We start from the raw sequence: 21,734 nt of genomic DNA, 5'->3' as shown, positions 1-21,734 counted from the left end.
ATAGTTTCCAGGGGACTTGATTTTAAACATTATTTTCTCCCCAGCTGCAGCTTTGCCACCATGTTAATGATGATGTTGCTATGTGGGCTAGATTTGAGCAAGCTGCTTATCAGCATAAATGTGCTGTTAATGTGAATAATGATAACTGAGGCAGTGGAATGTTTTATCAGTTGATTATGTTTTATTCAGTTGAATGTTCTAAAGTGCAAAATAAGGGAACCAGGAAGTTAATGTTTGGTAGACAATGGTTAGACTCAGTATTTGGCAGTTGCAAGATAAGATGGGTAGATTGTATGAGTCATCCATTCTAGGCTTAACACATTTTGGGCTAAGTGTGAGCATAGCCTGTAATAGGATTTGAAAATATATTAAAAATCGGGAACGAACTGTGCATGTCATTTCTGCGTGTCACTAGATGGCAGTACTATTTCCAAGTCAATGATGTATGGTATTTTTCGAGTGTTTCTATCTTAGAAGACTATTTCTGACATCGTTCTTTAAACATGGCTGCATTACATTGAGATGTGCTATAACCAAGTGTAATTTTACACAGGGCATTCATAAAAATACTTAAAATCTAGTAAATATTTACTGTGTTCATTAATATTGTTTGTTATTAAAAATAACATGTTCGTCCCCATGTAACCTATACATTGTTTTGGTTTTGCAGCAAAAATATGTATAACACACATCTGTTGACTTTTTTTGTATGGTGAAACATGGTCATTATTTTTAATAATAGGAAAATAAACTACAGAATCTGTGTTTGACATTAATATGACAAATTAATTAGAAAGTCAACTCAGTCTAATGCAGAAATAAGTTTACAAATAGATGGGAAATTTTTGAACAACTTCAAAAATCCCCAGACCAGAATGATTGGTGCAGAGTTTAAAGTCCAGACCATTATGTGTTAAAAAGGAATGAATCAAAGATCTCAGAATAAAGTGCCCTCTGCCACCTACTAGAAACTCATCAAAGGTGCTAAATGAAAGACAACAAAAGAGAAAATAAATCTGGAGGGAGTTTTATGCAACATACAGTATATTGGAAACAAACTAATTGCAATCTAAGACACGTTAGTGTACGCTTAGTTGTCCATGACATCCACCCTAAATTATGCATGGTCAAACGCTTTCACGAATCAGTCATCGACTGTACTTGCAAGTTATGCAAAAACTACTGCGACCGACACCACTACGAGTGGAGTCTTTATCCTGTGTTGTGCCTCCGAATAGATTTCTGCAACTATGATGACTGTTGGATTTCTATCCAATTTCTCATACCTTTTCGGCCATAGGTTGCAATTTTTCAGTTATTATTAGTCTACCCTGTAGCCATTATATTGAGGAATTTTGGAAAGTTTGAACTATGATGACTGTTGGATTTCTATCCAATTTCTCATATGGTTCGTACTGTATTTGGAATAATGTCGATGATAATTATGTAGGTGGGAATGTCTTTATCTCTAACACAGATGAATGTATTGTCTGTGATAGATTAATCAGTTTAGATCTAGTAGAAAAGACTAGAATGAGTTTTTAAAGTCACTGTAATTTCACTGTTCGAATCAATGTGTTCTTAAAGTAGATGGAAAAATAACTGAACAATCAGCTATCTGTATTCAGACTCATTTGCAATTCTGTAATAAAGTGTACTGTTTGTCACTGGATTCACCAAACTTACTGTATGATATTTCTGTTGGTTGTAAAGCAGTTGACTGAGAGTTCACAGTAATACTGTAATTAAGTTTATTTTCATTGGAAAGTTGCCAAATTGTTAATCTTCAGAATCTGAACCTTCCGAAAACAAAGATGATATAATTTTGTTTTAAAAGTGAAAAGAAAGCAGAAATATGCGTACAAAGAATTCAGATTTTTTACTTAATGTAGTACTAAACTACAGTGAAATGAGTACCAGACTTCAGATCTTTCCATGTGTTGAAATCTAAGGCCACTTTATAATTATCATAATTTAGCACAGTTTCTTTCAATCCATCGTCTACTCAAAAAAATGGAAATTATGTATATGTTAACTACCAAGTGAAGTGGTTGGGCACGTTAATGTGCTATGGCTATGGAGCCAAGCTCTGCATTCGGGAGGTAATAGAATTCGAATTCCACTGTCGGCTGTCCTGAGAATGGTTTTACTCCCCATTTTCACTTCCAGGCAAATGCCGGGACAGTTCCAATTCATAGGCCACAGCCAGTGGCGTATGCAGGGATCAAGACGTGCACTACCACTAGACTTAGGTTACCCCTCTTTGATGGTTGGTTTAGTGAACATCAAGCCTTAAGCATTTTGAGCTGCAGCCAATAGCCAATGGCGAAGCCTGCTGTGTTATCAAGGCTGCTTCACAAGCTACTGCCCGGGCCTGTGCCACTGCCAATACTCGCCACCTGATCAGTGGCGATAGTAGCCTAAGGTTTAGCAAATTAAAATCCGGCTTTGTGGCTAAATGGTTAGAATGCTTACCTTTGGTCCAATGGGCCTGGTTCAATTCCCAGAATCAACCCGCTTGTACTGTTAATTCCCCTGGCTTGGGGACTGGGTGTTTATGACTTCTTCGCCATTCATTTCATCGTCATTAGGTCGCCATCCAGCCTATCCAGATGTCATGCATTATTATTATTATTATTATTATTATTATTATTATTATTATTATTATTATTATTATTATTATTAAATAAAAATTTTGAATTTTGCAGTGGTCGTACTCATTGTTCACTGGTTCATTAACTTCCTTGGGAGATCAGTGGTGGTATCCGACCCATGATCATGGGTTCGATTCCACCCAACAAAAGAGAACACTAAATCTGAAAGATTGCATTTCATTTTATAAGATCTACCTATAAAAGGAAACTATATTACTCCTATAACAGCACCCCTGCAGTGCCTTCCTGCAAGGATGTAGAAGTAAACGGGAGTGAAATACCAGCAGTCTGTTATCTATACAATTAAGTCAGAAGTATGAGGTGAGGAAGTATATACGATGAGGAATGCATTGTTGGTAGTTAGCAGTTGTGATCTGACGGAGCAAAGCCTAGCACACATATCCCCCCCTCCCCCCGGTCCTCGCACCTACCGGACATACAGCAGCAAACCGCGTGAGGTGGGTCGAGGGGAGAGGGATGCAGAGTCTGGGCTGCAAGATCAGTCTCCAATGCCTTGCTCTCAGAAATACGTGCAACATTTTTCTCATTGCTTTGAAGTTTTGTAAATGGAACAATGTATCATATGTTTACATTATAATGTGCTTAGACTTCCATTGTTCTCATTTGAGGTTTGGGCTTCACCGATAGCATTGGTAGCCCTCAGTATATGCCACTGGCCACAGGCAATTCCTTCCAGCTCCTTACCCATTTTCATTCACCATCCTTCATTTCATCTTCATTAGCTCCCCTATTGAGATTGGCGTCAGGAAGGGCATCCGGCCGTAAAAGTGTCATAAAATATCATCTCATCCTCGACACTGTATCAGGATGTTCCCTCAAGGCTTAACAGCCCCACATATATACCCTAATAAGCGTTAACATGATCATTTTAAGACCATACAAACTCTAAATATAAACCTTCACAGTTCAATTTGACCAACAGCAAAATAAAATTATATAACTCCCTGTATTTTTAACAATGTAACATTTTAAAGTATCACCTAAATTAGTGTTACCAAAATTAAACTGGTGTCAACAAACAAGGCAATAAATAGGTTGTTTGACGTCATAATCAAGCTTTCATGACGTGTCTCGATTCACATGTCAATCAACAAATCACCATTTATCAAGAACTTCGAAGATTTTTGGCCATAAGAGCCACACATTATTTTAATTTCAGTTTATTCAAATGAATAAATACAAAATTTTATAAAGTGTCGTCCATAACAAGAAGGACAATTCTCACTGTATTTAAAGACGAAACAATTTTAATGAAATACCAATACTTTAATTAGCTTATGTGTGTTAGTTTGTAAGTGTGTTGGTCAAATGCTTTTTATAATTAATGTATTTAGAGCTGAAGATGGTCCCAAAAGGGCCAAAACTGGTACTCATATATTAAATATTGATCTTGTATAATATTGATTGGTGGAACATCCTTTGTAATATTTTTAGAAACTTAATGTACTCATGATTGTATCTGGAAATGGGATTAAGGGGGGGTAGACATACATGTATGTGTTAACTAACTTCACTTGTCACCAAATTCTCTTAGCAGTGTGTTCATAAAGTCCACAACAAACAGAACCCCACCAGTAAAAATCTGTGATGTAACAGCATCCATTGAATGTATCCATCGTGGATTTAGTGATAAATGTAAAATCTCACCCTATGCTGACGATGTATTGGCATACCCTGTAGTGACTGACTCAACTCGCCAGGAAAGGGAGTGTATTCTTTCTGCTGGGTAGGGTGGTATAGGAGGAGGAAGAGGAGGAGGGGGACTACCAGTATCTTCTGAATTATTTTCAACCATAGATTGTTTTGGTTTCTCTTTTAGTCTTTGCAACCTCCATGCAAGCAATTCCATTGCTGTTGGTTCAGCAATACTTATATAGGATATGCTACTTCTTCGAGAAGATGTGGGACTTGTAGAACTTGGCAGAGATGATGTAGCCCTCACTTTTTCCTTTGAGACTGGTAATTTTCCTTTGTAACCTTTTGGCATAATGAGAAATTTAGCAGAAGAACGATGGTGTACAAGAATAACTCTCTTGTTGTCCTTTATTAGTGTAGGATAATGACGGACTGTGGCATAGACTGCTCCTGCAATCAATACTGAGACCACTACTATGCCCACAGTAGATCCTGCTATAACTAATGGAGCATCTTTGTTCAGTAACCAGGCTTGCAATTCCTCATAGGGCAGCATAGAATGGGCCACACAGTTGTTGGGTTCTGTTTCTGATCTCTCTGTAGCCATTATACACAGGAGATATAAGTTTCCTGGTTTAAGATTTAACTTATAATTTCCTCGCTTCCCATTTCTGTTTATATACCAGCATGAAGCTTCATTGTCTTCCTCATTTCTCAGAAATAGTTTCCACCCACCTTCATAAAATCCAACACAGACTTCTAATTCTCCCTCTCTCTTTTCTTTAATGCTGTATGTTTCATTTGGTTGGTCATTTGTATCATCAATGTGACCTATGTTATCGCATATCATAATAGATGGTGTAGTGATATCAGGTACTGAATTATCTGTTGAAGACACTTCAGTTGTTGTTGTTGTTGATATAGTGGTTGTTTGTATTTTTTCTGTTGTGGATTGTGGTTTTGTTGTTCCTTCTGTTAACATTGTGGTTGTTTTGATAGGTATCGTCGTTGGAATCATCTCAGTGGTTGTTATTTTGTGTGTTGTTGTTGACTCATCTGTTGGACTATGTGTCACTGTAATATCTGTTGTTGGAATAGTGGTAGTGACTGTACAATCTTCTATAATTACATCTTTTACCATTACTCCTCTTAAGTTATATGGATATGTACAGGTTATATTACCTTCAAATTTGCCTGGGTTTTTCCTAATTCTTTTAGCAAGCCAAGCTAATGAGCAATTGCACCTCCACTCATTGCCTCCTAGATTAATTTTCTCAAAGTGGTCTATATTTAAAGCATCTTCGCTAAGTGTTTGCAAACGGTTCCCATCGAGGTAAATCTGTGCTTGTATTTTTCTAGGAAAGAAGAATGTCTTAGGCTCTATGTATCTTATAGAACTATGTGAGAAATATAAGGATTTACAGTTTTTTAACCCTGTAAAGAACTCTGGCTTCAGAACACGTAAATCATTGAACTGGAAGTCAACAATAGAAATACTGTGTATTGTTTTCCCAGTTATATTTGGTAGCATAGATGAAAGACCATGATCTTCCTGCATTTGTAATGTTCCAAAATTTGCAAAATCAGTCAAAAGTTCATCTTCAATTTGATTTAAATGAAGTCTGTTTAAATACAATTCTTTAAGTAAAGATAGGTTGCTGATCATCTTCTTGTGAAGCGCAGTTATATCCAGTTGTATCAAGCTGAGTTTCTCAAGATAATTTTCTAGTCCTTCAAAAGCATCATCATCAATCAGACTGATATCACAGTCTTCTAGATGGACTTTTTTGAGTTTCACATCTGCTTTAAACCATCCTTTACTCAGCTTTCTGTCTCTGAAGTTTGAGCTGTGTATGTAAACTTCTGCTGTTGAGCATTGTAACGTGTCCTGTAATGCAAAGAAATAATGCATAAGTTTAGTTAAATAACAAAATGCCCAGGCTTACCGTAAATGCTGTTACAAAATTGCCTGTCAGCAAAATATTTAATTTTATACATTATCACAATATGAGGATATTCATAAACGGTATGTAACTGTTGGTTGAATGGATGGTACATGGAATCCTGCCACCTGTAGAATATGTTCATCCCATCATAAAGAAGAGGATTTCATAAGATAGCAATCTTTTGCTAATTTTTGTGCACTCGAGTGTACATCCAGTTTTGAGGATCAGCAAGTACCCTTGTAAATAATCATCAGTGGCTGTAATTATGAGCTCAGCTACAGAAGAGAAAGTGCGTTTTGCTAAACTTTTAGTCATGGTGTGAACATTATGTAGCAGTAACAGCAGTTCATAAAGTAGGAAAATAAGCTTTTGAGATTTTAACAACAGAACCCTTAAGGAGTTGAAAATCAGCAAGATGTTTGTGTATTGAACTGTGTGATGGTTCACCAAAACTGGGACCATTGATGACTGCCTGAGACAGGGATGACCGCACACTATGAAGATGAGGAGGCTGGCTGCAGCAGTGATGGCTTGCATTCAGTGAAATCCTGTTAAAAAGCAGCACGTGTGATGGCTCGTGAGATGATCATTTCAAAGCTTTCAATTTTGTGTGTGCTAAGAAGTGACTTAGGGGATGGAAGATTACCAGTGAAGCATAGGTCGCTAGCTCACTGTGGAGGTGAGATAGTAAAGACAGCTGAAATTACAACACCTTATCTAGTGTTCTGCATAAAAGTGACACAGGATGATTCTTTTCACACATGAAAAGGTTTATACAATTCACGAATCTTTCAACCATCAAAATGATAGAGTTTTTGCCTCCAACTCATGAGAAGTTTGTCAGAAAGCTGCCGAGGATCATGAGGGATCATCATCCTGCCTTTGGTATGGTTCATTGGGGTTATCGCATGACGGTACCACTGAGCTCCATTTCCTTGAGAAAGGGGTGAAAATTTTGGTTACTATCTACCAGAGCACTATGTTGGTACCAGTTGTGTAGGATTTGAGCAACACCTTGCTCAGTAACCAACAGTGGAGTTTCTAGCAGGATTTGGCAAGGTGAGGATTAAACAGTACAGACTTCAGAGGAATATGTCAGACTTGATATGTCTCCAGCTGATTGTCTGACCATCAGACCTGACCTCAGCCTCAACTTGGCATGCTAAGGGTAATGCTTTTGGGTATGGTCTCCAAGAAGAGACACTCCAGTATTGACAGCCTGAAACACTCCCTGGTGAAGGCGGTGGCAGATTTTTCAGTGGAGACCATACAGGAGTGCCATCGATGAAGGACTACACAGGTGGTCATTTTGAAAAGTGACTTATGTTTAATATTCAAAATACTTGAAAGTAACATATGTAATAAGGAAATTAAAATATCTTTTAGATGATACTGGAATTTCATTTATAACTTTGTAATAGTATATATGGTATAACTTTTCACTTAAACAAGTTATACATAGAAAGATGAATAAGATCACATAATAGGATAAAGAAGACAGTTCAGCATCAGAAGAGGGCAGAAGGAGGAGACAAGGTTAAACTTGGAACACAAAAGGACAAGGACAGTCTCCATATTTTCATATACTGCTGTCTTCAAATAGACAGGCTTTCATCAATTCCAGTTCTTCTACATACACTTCTTATCAGTCCCCAATGAGCTTGTTTCTGCTTCTCAGTTTCATTGAATCTTGGTATGGGGAGTGTGGAGTAAGAAAAAAAATTATGTAAGAGCAGGTAAAAGGAAAAGGCAATGATAAAGGTGCATACAAGCGGCAAATGACTAGGACCACAGGACAACCACAAAAGGAAAGAAGTAACTGAATGTATCAAGATGAATAATGAAAAGGAGCAAACGTGACAATCCAAGTCTTGTGTAGGAGGTGACAAGGACATTTTTCACATCTTCATACACTTCTGCCTTCAGATAGCTGGGTTCTTTCCTCATCAGTTCTATATGAATGTGAAGGAACTCATCTAGTGGATTGATGAGAAGAGAGTCTGTCTATTTGAAGGTGCAGAGATTGTCCTTTTACCACCTGTGGGTGCGGGACACAGATGTAGAATACACCCACGGTATTGCCTGCCTGTTGTAAGAGGTGATTAAAAGGGGAGACCACGGGATAAAAGGAGCACCATGCGTCGACTGTACTTGTGATTAATACCACTATGTGAGGAACTCCATGGGTCTGTGTTTAGTATCATCGTGGGTGGATCACTATGAGTTTACAGTACCTGGCATTAGTACCACTATGTGTGGAACACAATGGGTTTACGTTACCAGTGATTAGTACCACTATGTGTGGAACACCATGGGTTTACGTTACCAGTGATTAGTACCACTATGTGTGGAACACAATGGGTTTACGTTACCAGTGATTAGTACCACTATGTGTGGAACACCATGGGTTTACGTTACCAGTGATTAGTACCACTATGTGTGGAACACCATGGGTTTACGTTACCAGTGATTAGTACCACGATGTGTGGAACACCATGGGTTTATGTTACCTATGATTAGTACCACTATGTGAGGAACACCACAGGTCTGGGCGTTGCCTGTGATTAATACCACTATATGAGGAACACCATGGGTCTGTGTTACCTGTGATTAGTACCATTGTGTGAGAAACACCATGGGTCTGGTCATAGCCTGTGATTAGTACCATTATATGAGTGACACTGTGCGTCTACATTGCCTATGATTAGAACCACTATGTGGAGGAACACCATGGGTCTGCATTACTTGTGATTAGTACCACTATATGAGAAACACCATGGGTCTTCGTTACTTGTGAGTGGTGTCAGTATGTGAGGAACACCATAAGTCTGCTTTATCTGTGCGTAGTACAATCGTTGTGATTATTACTACTGTGTGAGGAACACCATGAGTCTACATTACTTGTGATTAGTACTGCTATATGAGGAACACCACTTTTTTTTTTTTTTACCAGCAATTGGTACCATTATCAGGGGCCAGTGACCAGGATTTTAGACCCCTTTAGACAACAAGCAGCATCAATTTAGGATTTTGCTTTGGAAGCAGTCCCTTGTTCAATTTATACCATTGTTTTAAGTTATTTTATGGGAAGATGGCACATTGCAGGTCAGATCCACTGATTGTTCATAATGATTGTTCCCCGTCATCTTTATTAATTCTAGTCAGTAGATAGATTTTGGAAATGTTTTAACTTCAGTATTGTGAGTTGGATCTGCTGATTATTTTGAATTTATATTTATTCATTAATTCATTCCATTCATTTTCATGGTTCGAATTCTGGTCAATGGATGAATTTTGGAATTCTAATTGTCATTACATTTCGTCTCATCTCGTACCATTAGGCGCCAATGACCTATATGTTAGGCCCCTTTAAACAACAATACAGTTGAACCTGCTTTATACGTAACTCAGTTCTGCGTAATTCGTATTTGTACGTAATTTCCTTTAGGTCCCGGCAAAATGTAATTTAAAAGCGTGTTAATTAAACCTTATTTATACGTAATCCGTTTATGCGTAATTCGCTGTTATACGTATTAAGTATCAGTGAAATATAACTTACTTATAACATTGTAATGAGCACGTGGTTTTTAAAAATAAACTACTGTATTTGCGAAGTTGCCTCTTTGTCGGCGTAGGAGGAAGTAGAGCGGTCGGGTTTCGGTGCTGTAACAGAACACAAAGTGTTTCGCCGAGTGACATTGTTGACCCTTTCTTACTGGTGGCTTAACAAAGGCCAACCGAGCGAGTCCTCTACCTTCGTCGTTTTTGACCTTCACAATGCCGCCAAAGATTAAGATACATTACAAGCAAAGTGGGCGGTTTCGGTGTGGAGAAAAAAGAAAATACAGTAAATTTGTTTGAATATGAGAATTTATTTCGTGGGAACAACGGAGAAGTGAAATGTCCATAATGCTGGTATCTGGTGTTTACTGTTGAACAGTCGTTTTATAATTCAGTTGCTTTTGATTAGCCATGGAGAACAAAAAAAAAAAGGAAAAGTTATACCCTAGATGAAAATTAAAATGTATACGAGAAGTGGACGCTAATCCACACCAAACAATAACTGAAATTGCTTCAGACTCAGGGATTGCTTATACCACGTAAAGTACGTAGATTTGGAGAAAGCAGTTTTCACGTTGTTCCAGCAAAAGCGGGCTGGAGCTCTACCAATTAGTGGTGACATGCTGAAGGTAAAGGCGATAGATCTAGCTAAAATGATGAGTATCACTGACGATTTCAAGGCTTCATCAGGATGGTTGCAAGGATTTAAAGATCGTCATGGAATCACAGGGAGAACAATTTGCGGTGACTCAAAAGCTGTGGACGACATCGCGGTGCAACACTGGAAAGAAGAGGTTCTGCCGGGTATCGTAAGCGATTGTCACCCTCCAAAAAACTACAATTGTGATTAGACCGGCCTATTCTACAATCTCCTTCCTAATAAAACAATAGCTGAATAAGGTCATTCTTGCCATGGAGGGAAGAATAGTAAAATTCGTGTAACAGTACTTCTCGCCACCAATGCAGATGGATCTGACAAACTTCCTCCACTTGTGATAAGAAAATCGAAGAAACCGAGGTGTTATAAGGGTGCGAAAACAAAACCTAATGAATATGAATCCAACAGAAATTCTTGGATGTTACGCTTCTAATGGAGTAGTGGTTGAAAAAACTGGACATTAAAATGAAAAAGAAACAGAAGAAGAACCTTCTTCTTATGGACGATATGCAGCACATCTACTTCAAATCGTTCTGGAGAATGTCCGAGTAGAATTTTTTTCCTTTTAACTGTACCATTGTCCTACAACCGCTTGATTTGGGCATCATTGCAAATTACAAACTGCATTATATCAAAATGCTGGTTCAGCATTTAATAACACTGAGTGATGCAGGAAATGAACCTCTCTCCATTAATTTGCTACAAGGCATGGTGTCATTCTCCACAATCAGCAACTGTTTCCGTAAAGCTGGTGTCTTACTAGAAGAGGCTGCCTCTAATGATGATTATGGGGACGAAGTTTTGTCTGGCAATGAGCTAATGCTACCGAAGGGTGTAGAATTTGAAACTTTTGTGTATTTCGATGATAATCTGGCTGTATGTGGAGAACAACCGGATGAAGTTATTATCGCTGACGTATGCCAACAACGCGGTGGAGATGGACCAGCTACAAGCGGTAGTGACAGTGATGGAGATGGAGATAGCGATTTGAATCTTGAAACACCTGAACTGAGTAAAGTGTTATGTGCAATTGATGTGTGTAGCCGTTACATCAGTGCGAAAAGTTGTGGTGAAAATGCTTTGAATTAATTACTAAGTTTGCAAAAGGAGCTTTATACTCTTAATGCAAGAAAAGTGAAACAAGCCAAACTATTTGACTTTTTAAGGCTGGACCAAGTTCAAAATAATATGTTCTGTCTTAAGGTATTTATTATTTTGCAAGGATCTACACATGTAGGTCTATTCCATTGGATTTTCAGTAAATATGTAATGTATTGTGTAAGTCTGATTTCTAAGTAATTCTGAGTTACAAGTAGTTTTTTCTCTTCCCCTTGATATACGTATAAGTCAGGTTTAACTGTAATTCATCATCTTTGTCCTTTTGAGTTCCTTCATTATCATGATCTCTTTCTATTGCTCTCTTGTCTGATGCTGAGCTCTCATTGTGTTTATCTTATTATGTGTTCCTGTCCATTTTATTATCCTTCTATGTATATGATTTATTTGTGACTTGTTTGTTTCTTCCCATTACTTTTTTCATGAACAGATACTTGCAGAATTTTCATCTATTTAACTTAATTTCAGCCAAATCATGGGACAGGACATAAAGCCCAAAATAGTTCTGAGATATTTTAGGATCACACTGGCTGGTGAGTTGTTTTTCAACCAATCAATCAATCACTCAATCAATCACTCAATCAATCAATCAATCAATCAGTCAATCAATCAATCAGTCACTACTGATCTGCATTTAGGGCAGTCGCCCAGGTGGCAGATCCCTTTTCTGTTGTTTTCCTAGCCTTTCCTTGAATGATTTCTAAGAAATTGGAAATTTATTAAACGTCTCCCTTGGTAAGTTATTCCGTTCCCTAATTCCACTTCCTATAAAAGAATATTTGCCCCAATTTGTCCTCTTGAATTCCAACTTTATCTTCGTATTGTGATCTTCCCTACTTTTAAAGACACCACTCAAAACTAATTCGTCTACTCATGTCATTCCACGCCATCTCTCCCCTGACAGCTCGGAACATACCACTTAGTTTAAAATATTACCAAAATTTATTAGGATCAACCTATTCAATACAATTGTATTTATCACCATATCATTGCCTGCTGTCCATCTCACAACACTATCGAGGTTATTTTGCAGTTGCTCACAATCTTGTAACAATACAATTGTATTGAATAGGTTGATCCTAATAAATTTTGGTAGTATTTTAAACTGATGTACATTTCAATACGGACCAAACATGAAATTTGTAACATGTAACATACCACTTAGTCGAGCAGCTTGTCTTCTTTCTTTCTCCCAATTCTTCCCAGCCCAAACTTTGCAACATTTTTGTAACGCTACTCTTTTGTCGGAAATCACCCAGAACTAATCGAACTGCTTTTCTTTGGATTTTTTCCAGTTTTTGAATCAAGTAATCCTGGTGAGGGTCCCATACTGGAACTATACTCTGGTTGGGGTCTTACCAGAGACTTATATGTCCTCTCCTGTACGTCCTTACTACAACTCCTAAATACCCTCATAACCCTCTGCAGAGATCTGTACCCTTTATTTACTATCCCATGGATGTGATTACCCCAATGAAGATTTTTCTTTATATTAACACATTTCACCCTATCAACACAGTAATTAAAACTGAGAGGAATTTTCCTATTTGTGAAACTCACAACCTGACTTTTAATCCCGTTTATCACCATATCATTGCCTGCTGTCCGTCTCACAACATTATCGAGGTTATTTTGCAGTTGCTCACAATCTTGTAACTTATTTATTAGGCTACTCTATACAGAATAACATCATCTGAAAAAAAGCCTTATCTCTGATTCTAAACATAAAGTTCCAATAATATTGCCTTGAGGAGTTCCCCTCTTAATTATTACAGGGTCAGATAAAGCTTCGCGTAGTCTAATTCTCCTGAATCCAAGATATCTGCTATATCGAGCTGAAATCCTACAAGTTGAGTTTCAGTGGAATAACCTTTCCTAAACCCGAACTGTCTTCTGTCGAACCAGTTATTAATTTCGTAAACATGCCTAATATAATCATCCTCTAATAAGGAAAGTCGCAAATTTCCTAACAGATACTGGTATAATATTGAATAAGATGGAAGATTCAACTGTAGACAGCGTATATTATACTAATTATAGCTCTCCGTAGTGGAATTATACGTGTTTTATGTGCTTTGGCCACGGGCAATTGTGATACCGGTATCGGAACTGAAATTAGTTGAAGAATTGCCATAGCTAAGAACATCATGATATAATTATCCGATTTATGGGAGGTCGTTCAATTACTATAAAACTGGAAATTAGGATAGTTAGAGCTATAATATCAGTATTCATCAACAGAACATAAAAGTGGACTCTTCAAGCTGTAGATTTAAAGATAATCGACTCGTGTGAAATGTGGTGGAAAATAATACTTTGTATCTTTGACAGCATTCCGCACAATTAGTTATATTCTGGAGGAGCTTACAGTCAAAATTGGGCTTTTGATAATATGCAAACAAAGGATTATCCAGTTCTTTGGCCATGTAGTCCGACATGGAGCGGGGAGTCTAGTTGAAGCTTAACAGGAAATTTCCCTGGCAAAAGGGAGTGTGGATGTGTTGTTATACGTTGGTCCAGTACCATAAAATAAGCTACTGCTATATACTTCACAAAGGTTTCGCATCTGCCCGACAACCAGAAATGACGGAGAAATATACACAGCAATCTTCGTGGAGATTATAATCCTCTGTACTGGGAAAATCATTAGAGAAGTAGAACGTGCCTTAATAAAAAAAAGTATTTTCAGTTTAGACATCGTAGAGTAATTTTCTCTCTCGCTGTTGAAATGAAATGACGACTGGTTCTTGATGTGTTTTCACTCCATCAACAAAGTATGTTTACAATGTGGGATAAATACATCAAAATAAATACCATTCCACCTAGTACAACTTCACTGGTTCAACCTTTAGAGACGGAGTGGCTGCACGGTTTGACTCACGTAGCTGTAAGCTTGCTTTGAGGAGAGTGTGAGTTCGAACCCCACTGTCGGAAGCGCTGAAGATGGTTTTCCGTCGTTTCCCATTTTACACCAGGCAAATGCTGGGGCTGTACCTCAGTTAAAGCCACGGTTGCTTCCTTCCAACTATTAGCCCTTTCCTCTTCCATCGTCGCCATAAGATCTGTGTGTCTATGCGACGTAAAACAAATTGAAAAAATCAACCTTAGATGCATTCTTTTATCGTCAATGGAAACGTTTGCCGAGCGCTCTGTAAGCGAAATTTGCTTGACAATACTATTAGCCACCTCCAAAGCACTAATGCTATAATCAACCTTCATGAACTTATTCACGATCTGTTTAGTGCTCCAATCTTTATATATAATTCCACAATGAATACTATAATCAACCTTCATGAACTTATTCATGATCTGTTTAGTGCTCCAATCCTTGCATAAGGAAAACAAAGTGTGGGAGCTCAGTACGTCGTATGACCTTGGGAAATGGCTCATTCTTCATATTATAATTTCAGGAGCGCAGTAACAATAACATTGCTTCTGTATCTTATTTCATTAAATAGTTAAATATATGAATACCGTCATAAATTGTGTGATAATCGAACAGATTTCCTTGGTTGATGCCTTCAATGAGCCTGTACGGGTATACGGTATGCGGCAAAACTGAAATTATTGCCCATCTATTGTCCACGTTTCCCTGGCAACGAAGTGTTTTTTATTGTATATAATAGTTTGACAGCAGGGGCGTAGCCAGGGATAGGAGTGTAGTTACTGGGGGTTAGTTTCTCCCATGGAATTTTTACAAAACTAAAGTAGGCCTAAGCAGAAACTGACAATAAACTAAATAAACATTCATGGACATGCACTGCCGGCCAAAATTTTCCGTACAAAACATATGTACCCGCACGCATATGTTTAACGATTGTTTACTCACAGAATATATTACTGTAACCATGTTTCGAAGGTTTTCGGGCAATGGGGACGAGTTTATGTTCGACGTTCAACATCGGAAGAAATGCATCATAGTGTATCACACCTACAGTGAAATAATGGAGAGGCTCTGTATTGGTTTGGGATTGTTTCACATTCGGTAGAGTTGGTAGACTGCACCGAATTCAAGGAACAGTGGACAAAAACGGCTACCATTCCATGCTGTCTCGTTTTGCTCTTCTGACTGGACAGCAACGTGGGTTTGTCTTCCAACAAGACAATGACCCCAGACACACGTCTCGCTATTACATGAATTATCTGCAAAACAAAGAAAACTCTGGGGAATTGTTTTTAATGGAACGCAGAATGCCTGGCAAAGTATACCTGCATCAGTGTTAGAAAACTTGTCCTGAGAATGCCGAGAATAGTTAAAAGTGTACTTGCAGCAAAGGGGGGTTTCGTTGATGAGAAGAGAGTTTGATGTGTTCTGGTGGTCTGTGGGAGTAAATGTGTTCATACTGTCAATTTCGTGCTCAGATGTAATGTAGAAACTACGTTTTGTAAAATTGTAAAATTATTAGTTTTACAATATATATAATATATATTTGCCAGTTCCTTGCATAGGTATGAAAATGGTATGAAAATGGGAAAGTACGGAAAACCATCTTTAGGGCTGCCGACAGTGGGGTTCGAATCCACTATCTTCCGAATGCAAGCTTACAGCTGTGCGCCCCTAACCGCACGGCGAACTCGCCCGGTAAAATGGCAAATAATATTGTAAACAACCTGTGAGGTGGGTTCAAAACAAAAGTGTGAAAACAGGTATGTACCTTCAAAATGGCTTACCCTTCCCCCGGATAATTCATTTAAGTGAAGCGTGACACGGCGAGTAAAATGTGACGGAGCGCTCTATGACAGCCACATTCGCTGCTGAATACCCAGGGAACAATATTATCCAGTAATCCGGGCTGAGATTCTACTGAGAAACGGTAGCATTCCTCACCGTTCAGGCAAATAATTAGTCACCAACAATGCCGACCCAAGTATTGACAGTAAACCAGTGCTGAAAAGTGCGCACTACCGTCACGTGAGTGTTTTCTGTTGCTCTCCTTCGCTTAGTCACCCGCCAATGGACACGAAAGCGGAATGATGTGGTTGGCGGCGATTATGGTGCCGGATGCCATAAATCAGTGCGGCTTCTCTCCCATTGCCATTTGTTACGCCGTAGGCTAGCTACACATCAGCCATATTTTCTTCGTTGGAGTATCGAAGCGGAGCTATTATCACCAGTTTATACCGCCAACCTAGTAGCAAAAATGGACAGAACAAACTGTATATTGCTTACTGGGGCTGGAAACCAACTGCGCTAAACTAACGACAAACTTGTGCGTCGAGCGTTATCTCTGTCTCCGTCTAGCATACACCCCATTTCCCCTCCCTTCCCAGAAGCACAGCAGCGGGCAACAGTTTGTACTCTGGCAGAGCAAATACGGCCAGTTCGTCAATTTGAATCGCGTGCCCGGAAGTAAAGTAGCCTTATTTTCTCGAAAAGAAAAAGAAAAAAGTTTCTCTGCCAATCCGATTGCCCCATCGTTCTTTATGTAACATGAAGAGCAACCTTGACATTTTGTCGGTATAATTTAGATACAACCTGTATAGCGAGTGAGAGGCTATAGTAAATGACAACGAGTAGATAGCTCCAACACTTCACCACTGCCAACATTTAAGTACAGACATCCAGAAGTACCATACACTTTCTTTTATCTTGATGCGTTCAATAAAGTGAAAAATAACATTGCTCTTTAACCTTCAAAATACCTCAGGCTTTCTCTCGGAAGAGGGAAACAGAACACTGCGGCGATTCTTGCTATGGGAGATAAAGAGTAGTTTGCAGCTGTTGTTGGCAGATAACTGTAGAGAATTGAAAGAAAGCGAAATTATACTTATTGTTGTAAATTATTTAGAAATATTGTATTTTTTTTTTGGACTGAGTGTTGCTATACAAACACTCAGTGTGATTTTGTAATTCACCTGCATAATATTCTATGCATACCTGTGGAGAAAGGAGGGAGTTAACAGGAAAATGTAGAAAATAAGAAATACTGAGTTATTTACAATAGTATGCAAATATTTAACACTTTAACAATAGGTTTTTGAATATACCATATGTGTTGTGATGTAATCTCCTGCAACTCTTCCTGGATCTTCTTGGATATCATAGCAGCGGAATTCGCAAATGCGTGGTCTCTTTACTTTATGGGAGCATGCTGAACTTGAACTAGACCTTCCTAGGTTTATTTTCGATCTCTGTCCGAATGTTTCAGCTATCCTCGTCGTTGCTAGTGCGGTTGTCGCTGTAGTAGTATCCTCGGTTTGCAGTAAGTTTAAGATCAGCAGTAGAAGGCATAGTGAAAATCCTCCAACCGTTAGCCACAAACTGTATCTGCATGTAAAATTCCTGCAACAGGAAAAATAAGAACATTTACTGACCGACCAGTTACTGTACACGAAGAAAATGCGTATTCTTTAATTTTTTGTTTTAAGCCCATTTATATAAATACAATTTTAATTTTGTCTGTACACGTCGGATGTTTGGCTCATACTTCGTATTTATTTCTGATTAAATGTACTAATATCGAAAGTAGGCTCAGTTCGGTTTTTGTATCTGTTACTGCATCGCGGGAAAACGGTTTAGCAGAATGTCTCGGGACTCAATATTAAGTTCAGGATAGCCGAGTTGTGCACTAGGCTATACATTATATTATTATTGTACAAGAGCGTACCAATATTAACTGGTTTAACACAAGAAATGCCAAATTTATTTGTTAATATTAGCTGTATCCCAAAACTAGGATTGGCAGATTAACAGTGGCAACACTGAAAATGAAATGGCGTATGGCTTTTAGTGCCGGGAGGTGTTCGAGGACTTCAGCTCGCCAGGTGCAGCTCTTTTGATTAGATGCCTGTAGGCGACTTTGAATGTCCTGATGATGATAAAGTGATGATGAAGACGACAGGGGAATTAACCAATTATGGTTAAAATTCCCCGACCCTTCCGGGAATCGAGCCCAGGATCCCTGTAACCAAAGGCCAGTGCGCTAACCATTTAGCCATGGAGTCGGACAGTGGCAACACTTTTATTGATAGACCATGAAACGAACCCAATGAAAGCCGTGAAACCCGAAATGGCTTTATACAGTACCTCTATGGGGAGTATTTTGAAAATGGAAAATCATTTCTCCTCTAACAGGTTAGCAATCCTTATTTGCTAACTAGGCGGTACTGCGGTTAAAGTATGGGTCTTTCATCCTCTACATTTTTTGATCGGCCGGGTGGCACCTCAACTTTAATTCAGCTTCCAGCCGAACTAAATAAGCAAGCGACCGACTCCACGAAAGAACGTCACCATCCCCATCATGTATAACTGTGTAATTTGCGGCGTTGATCATGTCCTCTCCGACCAAGGCATCCTCGTCGAACTCCACGCAGAAGGCGTCCCAGCTCGCAGCGCATGCAGGATAATGAAAGGCTCTGATCCAACAACTCTGGTCAGTCTCCAGCTCCCCACTGAAGACGACGTCCTGAGCCTGATCAGCAGCGGGGCGTATATATACCGACAACTACACCAAGTAGATCCTAGTCCTTGGCACATACGATCCCCGCAATCTGACGACGCATCTGCCACACCCGCAGCAGCCGCATCACGATCGTGGACACCAGAGCAACCGTTTTCATCCTATTTCTGCACTACCCCCACCACCACCACAACGACATCTGCACAAACCCTTTCTTACATTCCTATCACCACTGTCGCCACGTCTCATCCTTCACCAATTATGACTTCAACTTTCCCTAACCTTCCAACCCCTTCACAATCTAGTCCTAGGTACATACCACCCCCGCAACCTGATGCAGCATCTGCCACGCTCGCAGCAGCCCTCCCACCACCGGCATCTGCCACGCCTTCCACAGCCTCCGCAGCAGCCGCACCTTCGCAGCCACCACCGTCTTCCAACGCCATGCACTGCTGTGTTATCCGCGGCGTTGATGCCTCCATCATCGACCGTGACGTACTTCGGGAATTTCACCTAGAAGGCGTCCCAGCCCGTCGAGAATACCTACGGTCCAACGTATCTGATTCGCCTCCATCTCCCCACCGAAGATGATGTCCGGCGCCTCATCACCATTGGAGCCTGTATATACCGCCAATACAAAAAGTGGATCCCTCTCGTTCCCCACCCCAACCTTTGCCTAGACCTCCTCCCACCACAAGAAGTCGCCGCTCCAGGCCTGCCCCTCCTCCCTCTCAACCTCGTCCCTACGTCTGTCCACCCTCCCCACCAACTAGTCCCATCTTCCCACCATCGCCAACAATCGACTTCCTCCGACTCCTCACAACTTCTCTATGTAACATTACCTAACCCTTCACATCCTCGCCCTTCACCTCAACCCTAGCACGCTCATCTAAATCTCCACTTCTTCCCATCTCTCCAGCCAAGAGGCCACCATCACTCCTTCTCTACTAATTATCATCTTCCATTACCCATCCTCCTCTTCTACAAAACCTCCCAGTTCTCTTCACTTCTTCCGGCCCGAGAGAGCGCGTTACGCTTTAGGGGGCCCGCTCCGCCCTTCGGGCGGGGAATGAAAACACCATCGTCGTCGTCGTCTTAAAGTATGACACTGCTAAGCAGCATCTTGGAAAGGCGTGCCAGTCCAATTAATGAGCATAATCGCACGCTATGGCCGAAACGCTCAACACACACACGGACTAATAACCCAAAGCTGGTTCTATTGCTGTGATTGTTTGAACACAGGGAATCTCGCCTATACCACACATTAGCCTAACCACCTCGTAGTTCATAGACTCCCCCATCCAGCGCTCCACATTGCACAGAGCGTCGCCTGTGAGCTGGAGGTCTAAAGGCGAGTAGCCACGATGTTCTCGAAAGAGGAACAGTGCAGTTGGATGACAATTGAATGTGTTACGAAAGAAAGGGCGTCAAGTTCTACAGATTCTGCTTACCATTTTCAAGACAGTGCTCGTGCGCATATGGCGCAACGGGGGGGGGGGGGGGCTGGAAAGTGTTCTATCAACCCCCATACTCTTAGAACTTCAACCCGTGTAATTTTGATTTGATCCGAAGCAGTGGCGACCGGTCAGTACGTGCTACCGGGCTCCAGCACGTAGCTTGGAACTGTAAGGGAAGAATTATATTCCGTACAATTATCGTGGTGCCTTTTCTTTGTTTTGAGTACGGTATGAATTTGTGTTTTGTGAAAATCAGGACAAGACCTGTCGAACACCTAGCTGCGTTCTCCAGGGGAACTTGGCTCGTGCTCATGTGAAATGAGCTCTGGCCTGCAGTCTGAAGGAAGCAGTAGACAGGCGCAGCCAAGCTTGCAACACACCCCGTAGCCGGTAGAGTATACCATAAACCGTAATCAACTTTCACTGATCCCGTCTATACTTACTTTTCCTCCCGCAAGGGGGTAGAAGTGGTCGATGCCTCCTGCTGCCTTGATGTTGAACGTGATAAGCGATTCCGTCACTAGAGAATAGCATCGTCTGGGCTCAAAGGTAAAGCGTAAGTGGGGGAAATCTGTCGTAAACATAATGTTGTTATTAAGGAAACCAAATTACCTCGTAATGCTTATTAAAATATACATCTTCCTTTTGTGTCAAAAATAAGTAATTCGTAGGTGAGTCAGAGAATCTTGGACTGACCCTAAATGTTATTCCACATCAGAATGTAATTTATGCTAGTAATAGGGGAGCTCTCAGTGATTCAGTTTGGCAGCACTTTCACTTGCTTTGTGCGGTGTTTGATCTCGCGGTTGTATTGTTGGTGCGTGTTTTTCTATCACTGTGTTAGTGCTAAAGTCCATACGGAGATTTATCCAATTATTTATCCACTGCAGTGTATATCAGGTGAGATTAAACTAGTGTTCTTAGTGAGGATCTATATTTCCACGATTATATTTGCATTGATGTAAGTTGGGAAGTGAGTATACAGCATGAATAGTATGGACAGTTTGATGAACGAACCATTTTCTAGGAGAACATTGGAAGAAAAAGTGAACATGAAAATTATAGCTCGTCCCACTCTTGTCTTAAATTTAACTCGGAAGGCTTCGAGAGGGAAAAATTCCAGTTATATCAGGCATTTCAACTGTAAAGCTTACGACAATAACAGTTGGATATGTGGCTGTGATGTAAGAAATGCTTTGTTTTGTTTTCCTTGCGTCTTATTTGGAAATAATGATATGTGGAGTACGAAAGGTGTGAAGGATCTAGGGCATTTAAACGAGTATATG

General features: G+C 39.9%; 1 protein-coding gene across 1 annotated transcript in view; it reads right to left on the bottom strand.

Annotated features, from left to right (window-relative positions):
• Positions 1-3,825: 3,825 nt before the first annotated feature.
• LOC136879233 (uncharacterized) overlaps positions 3,826-21,734 on the bottom strand; it is a 38,898-nt gene continuing 20,989 nt past the window's right edge. The window contains exons 2-3 of the mRNA XM_067153041.2: positions 17,580-17,874; positions 3,826-6,198 (exon numbers count right to left, since the gene is read on the bottom strand). Coding sequence (XP_067009142.2) covers positions 4,324-6,198; positions 17,580-17,874 — 2,170 coding nt within the window. The 3' untranslated portion in view covers positions 3,826-4,323. The remainder of the gene's footprint in view (positions 6,199-17,579; positions 17,875-21,734) is intronic.

This window comes from Anabrus simplex, chromosome 8 (genome assembly GCF_040414725.1).
Source record: "Anabrus simplex isolate iqAnaSimp1 chromosome 8, ASM4041472v1, whole genome shotgun sequence".
In the NCBI taxonomy this organism is placed as follows: domain Eukaryota; kingdom Metazoa; phylum Arthropoda; class Insecta; order Orthoptera; family Tettigoniidae; genus Anabrus; species Anabrus simplex.
This window is presented reverse-complemented; position numbering and strand designations above follow the sequence as displayed.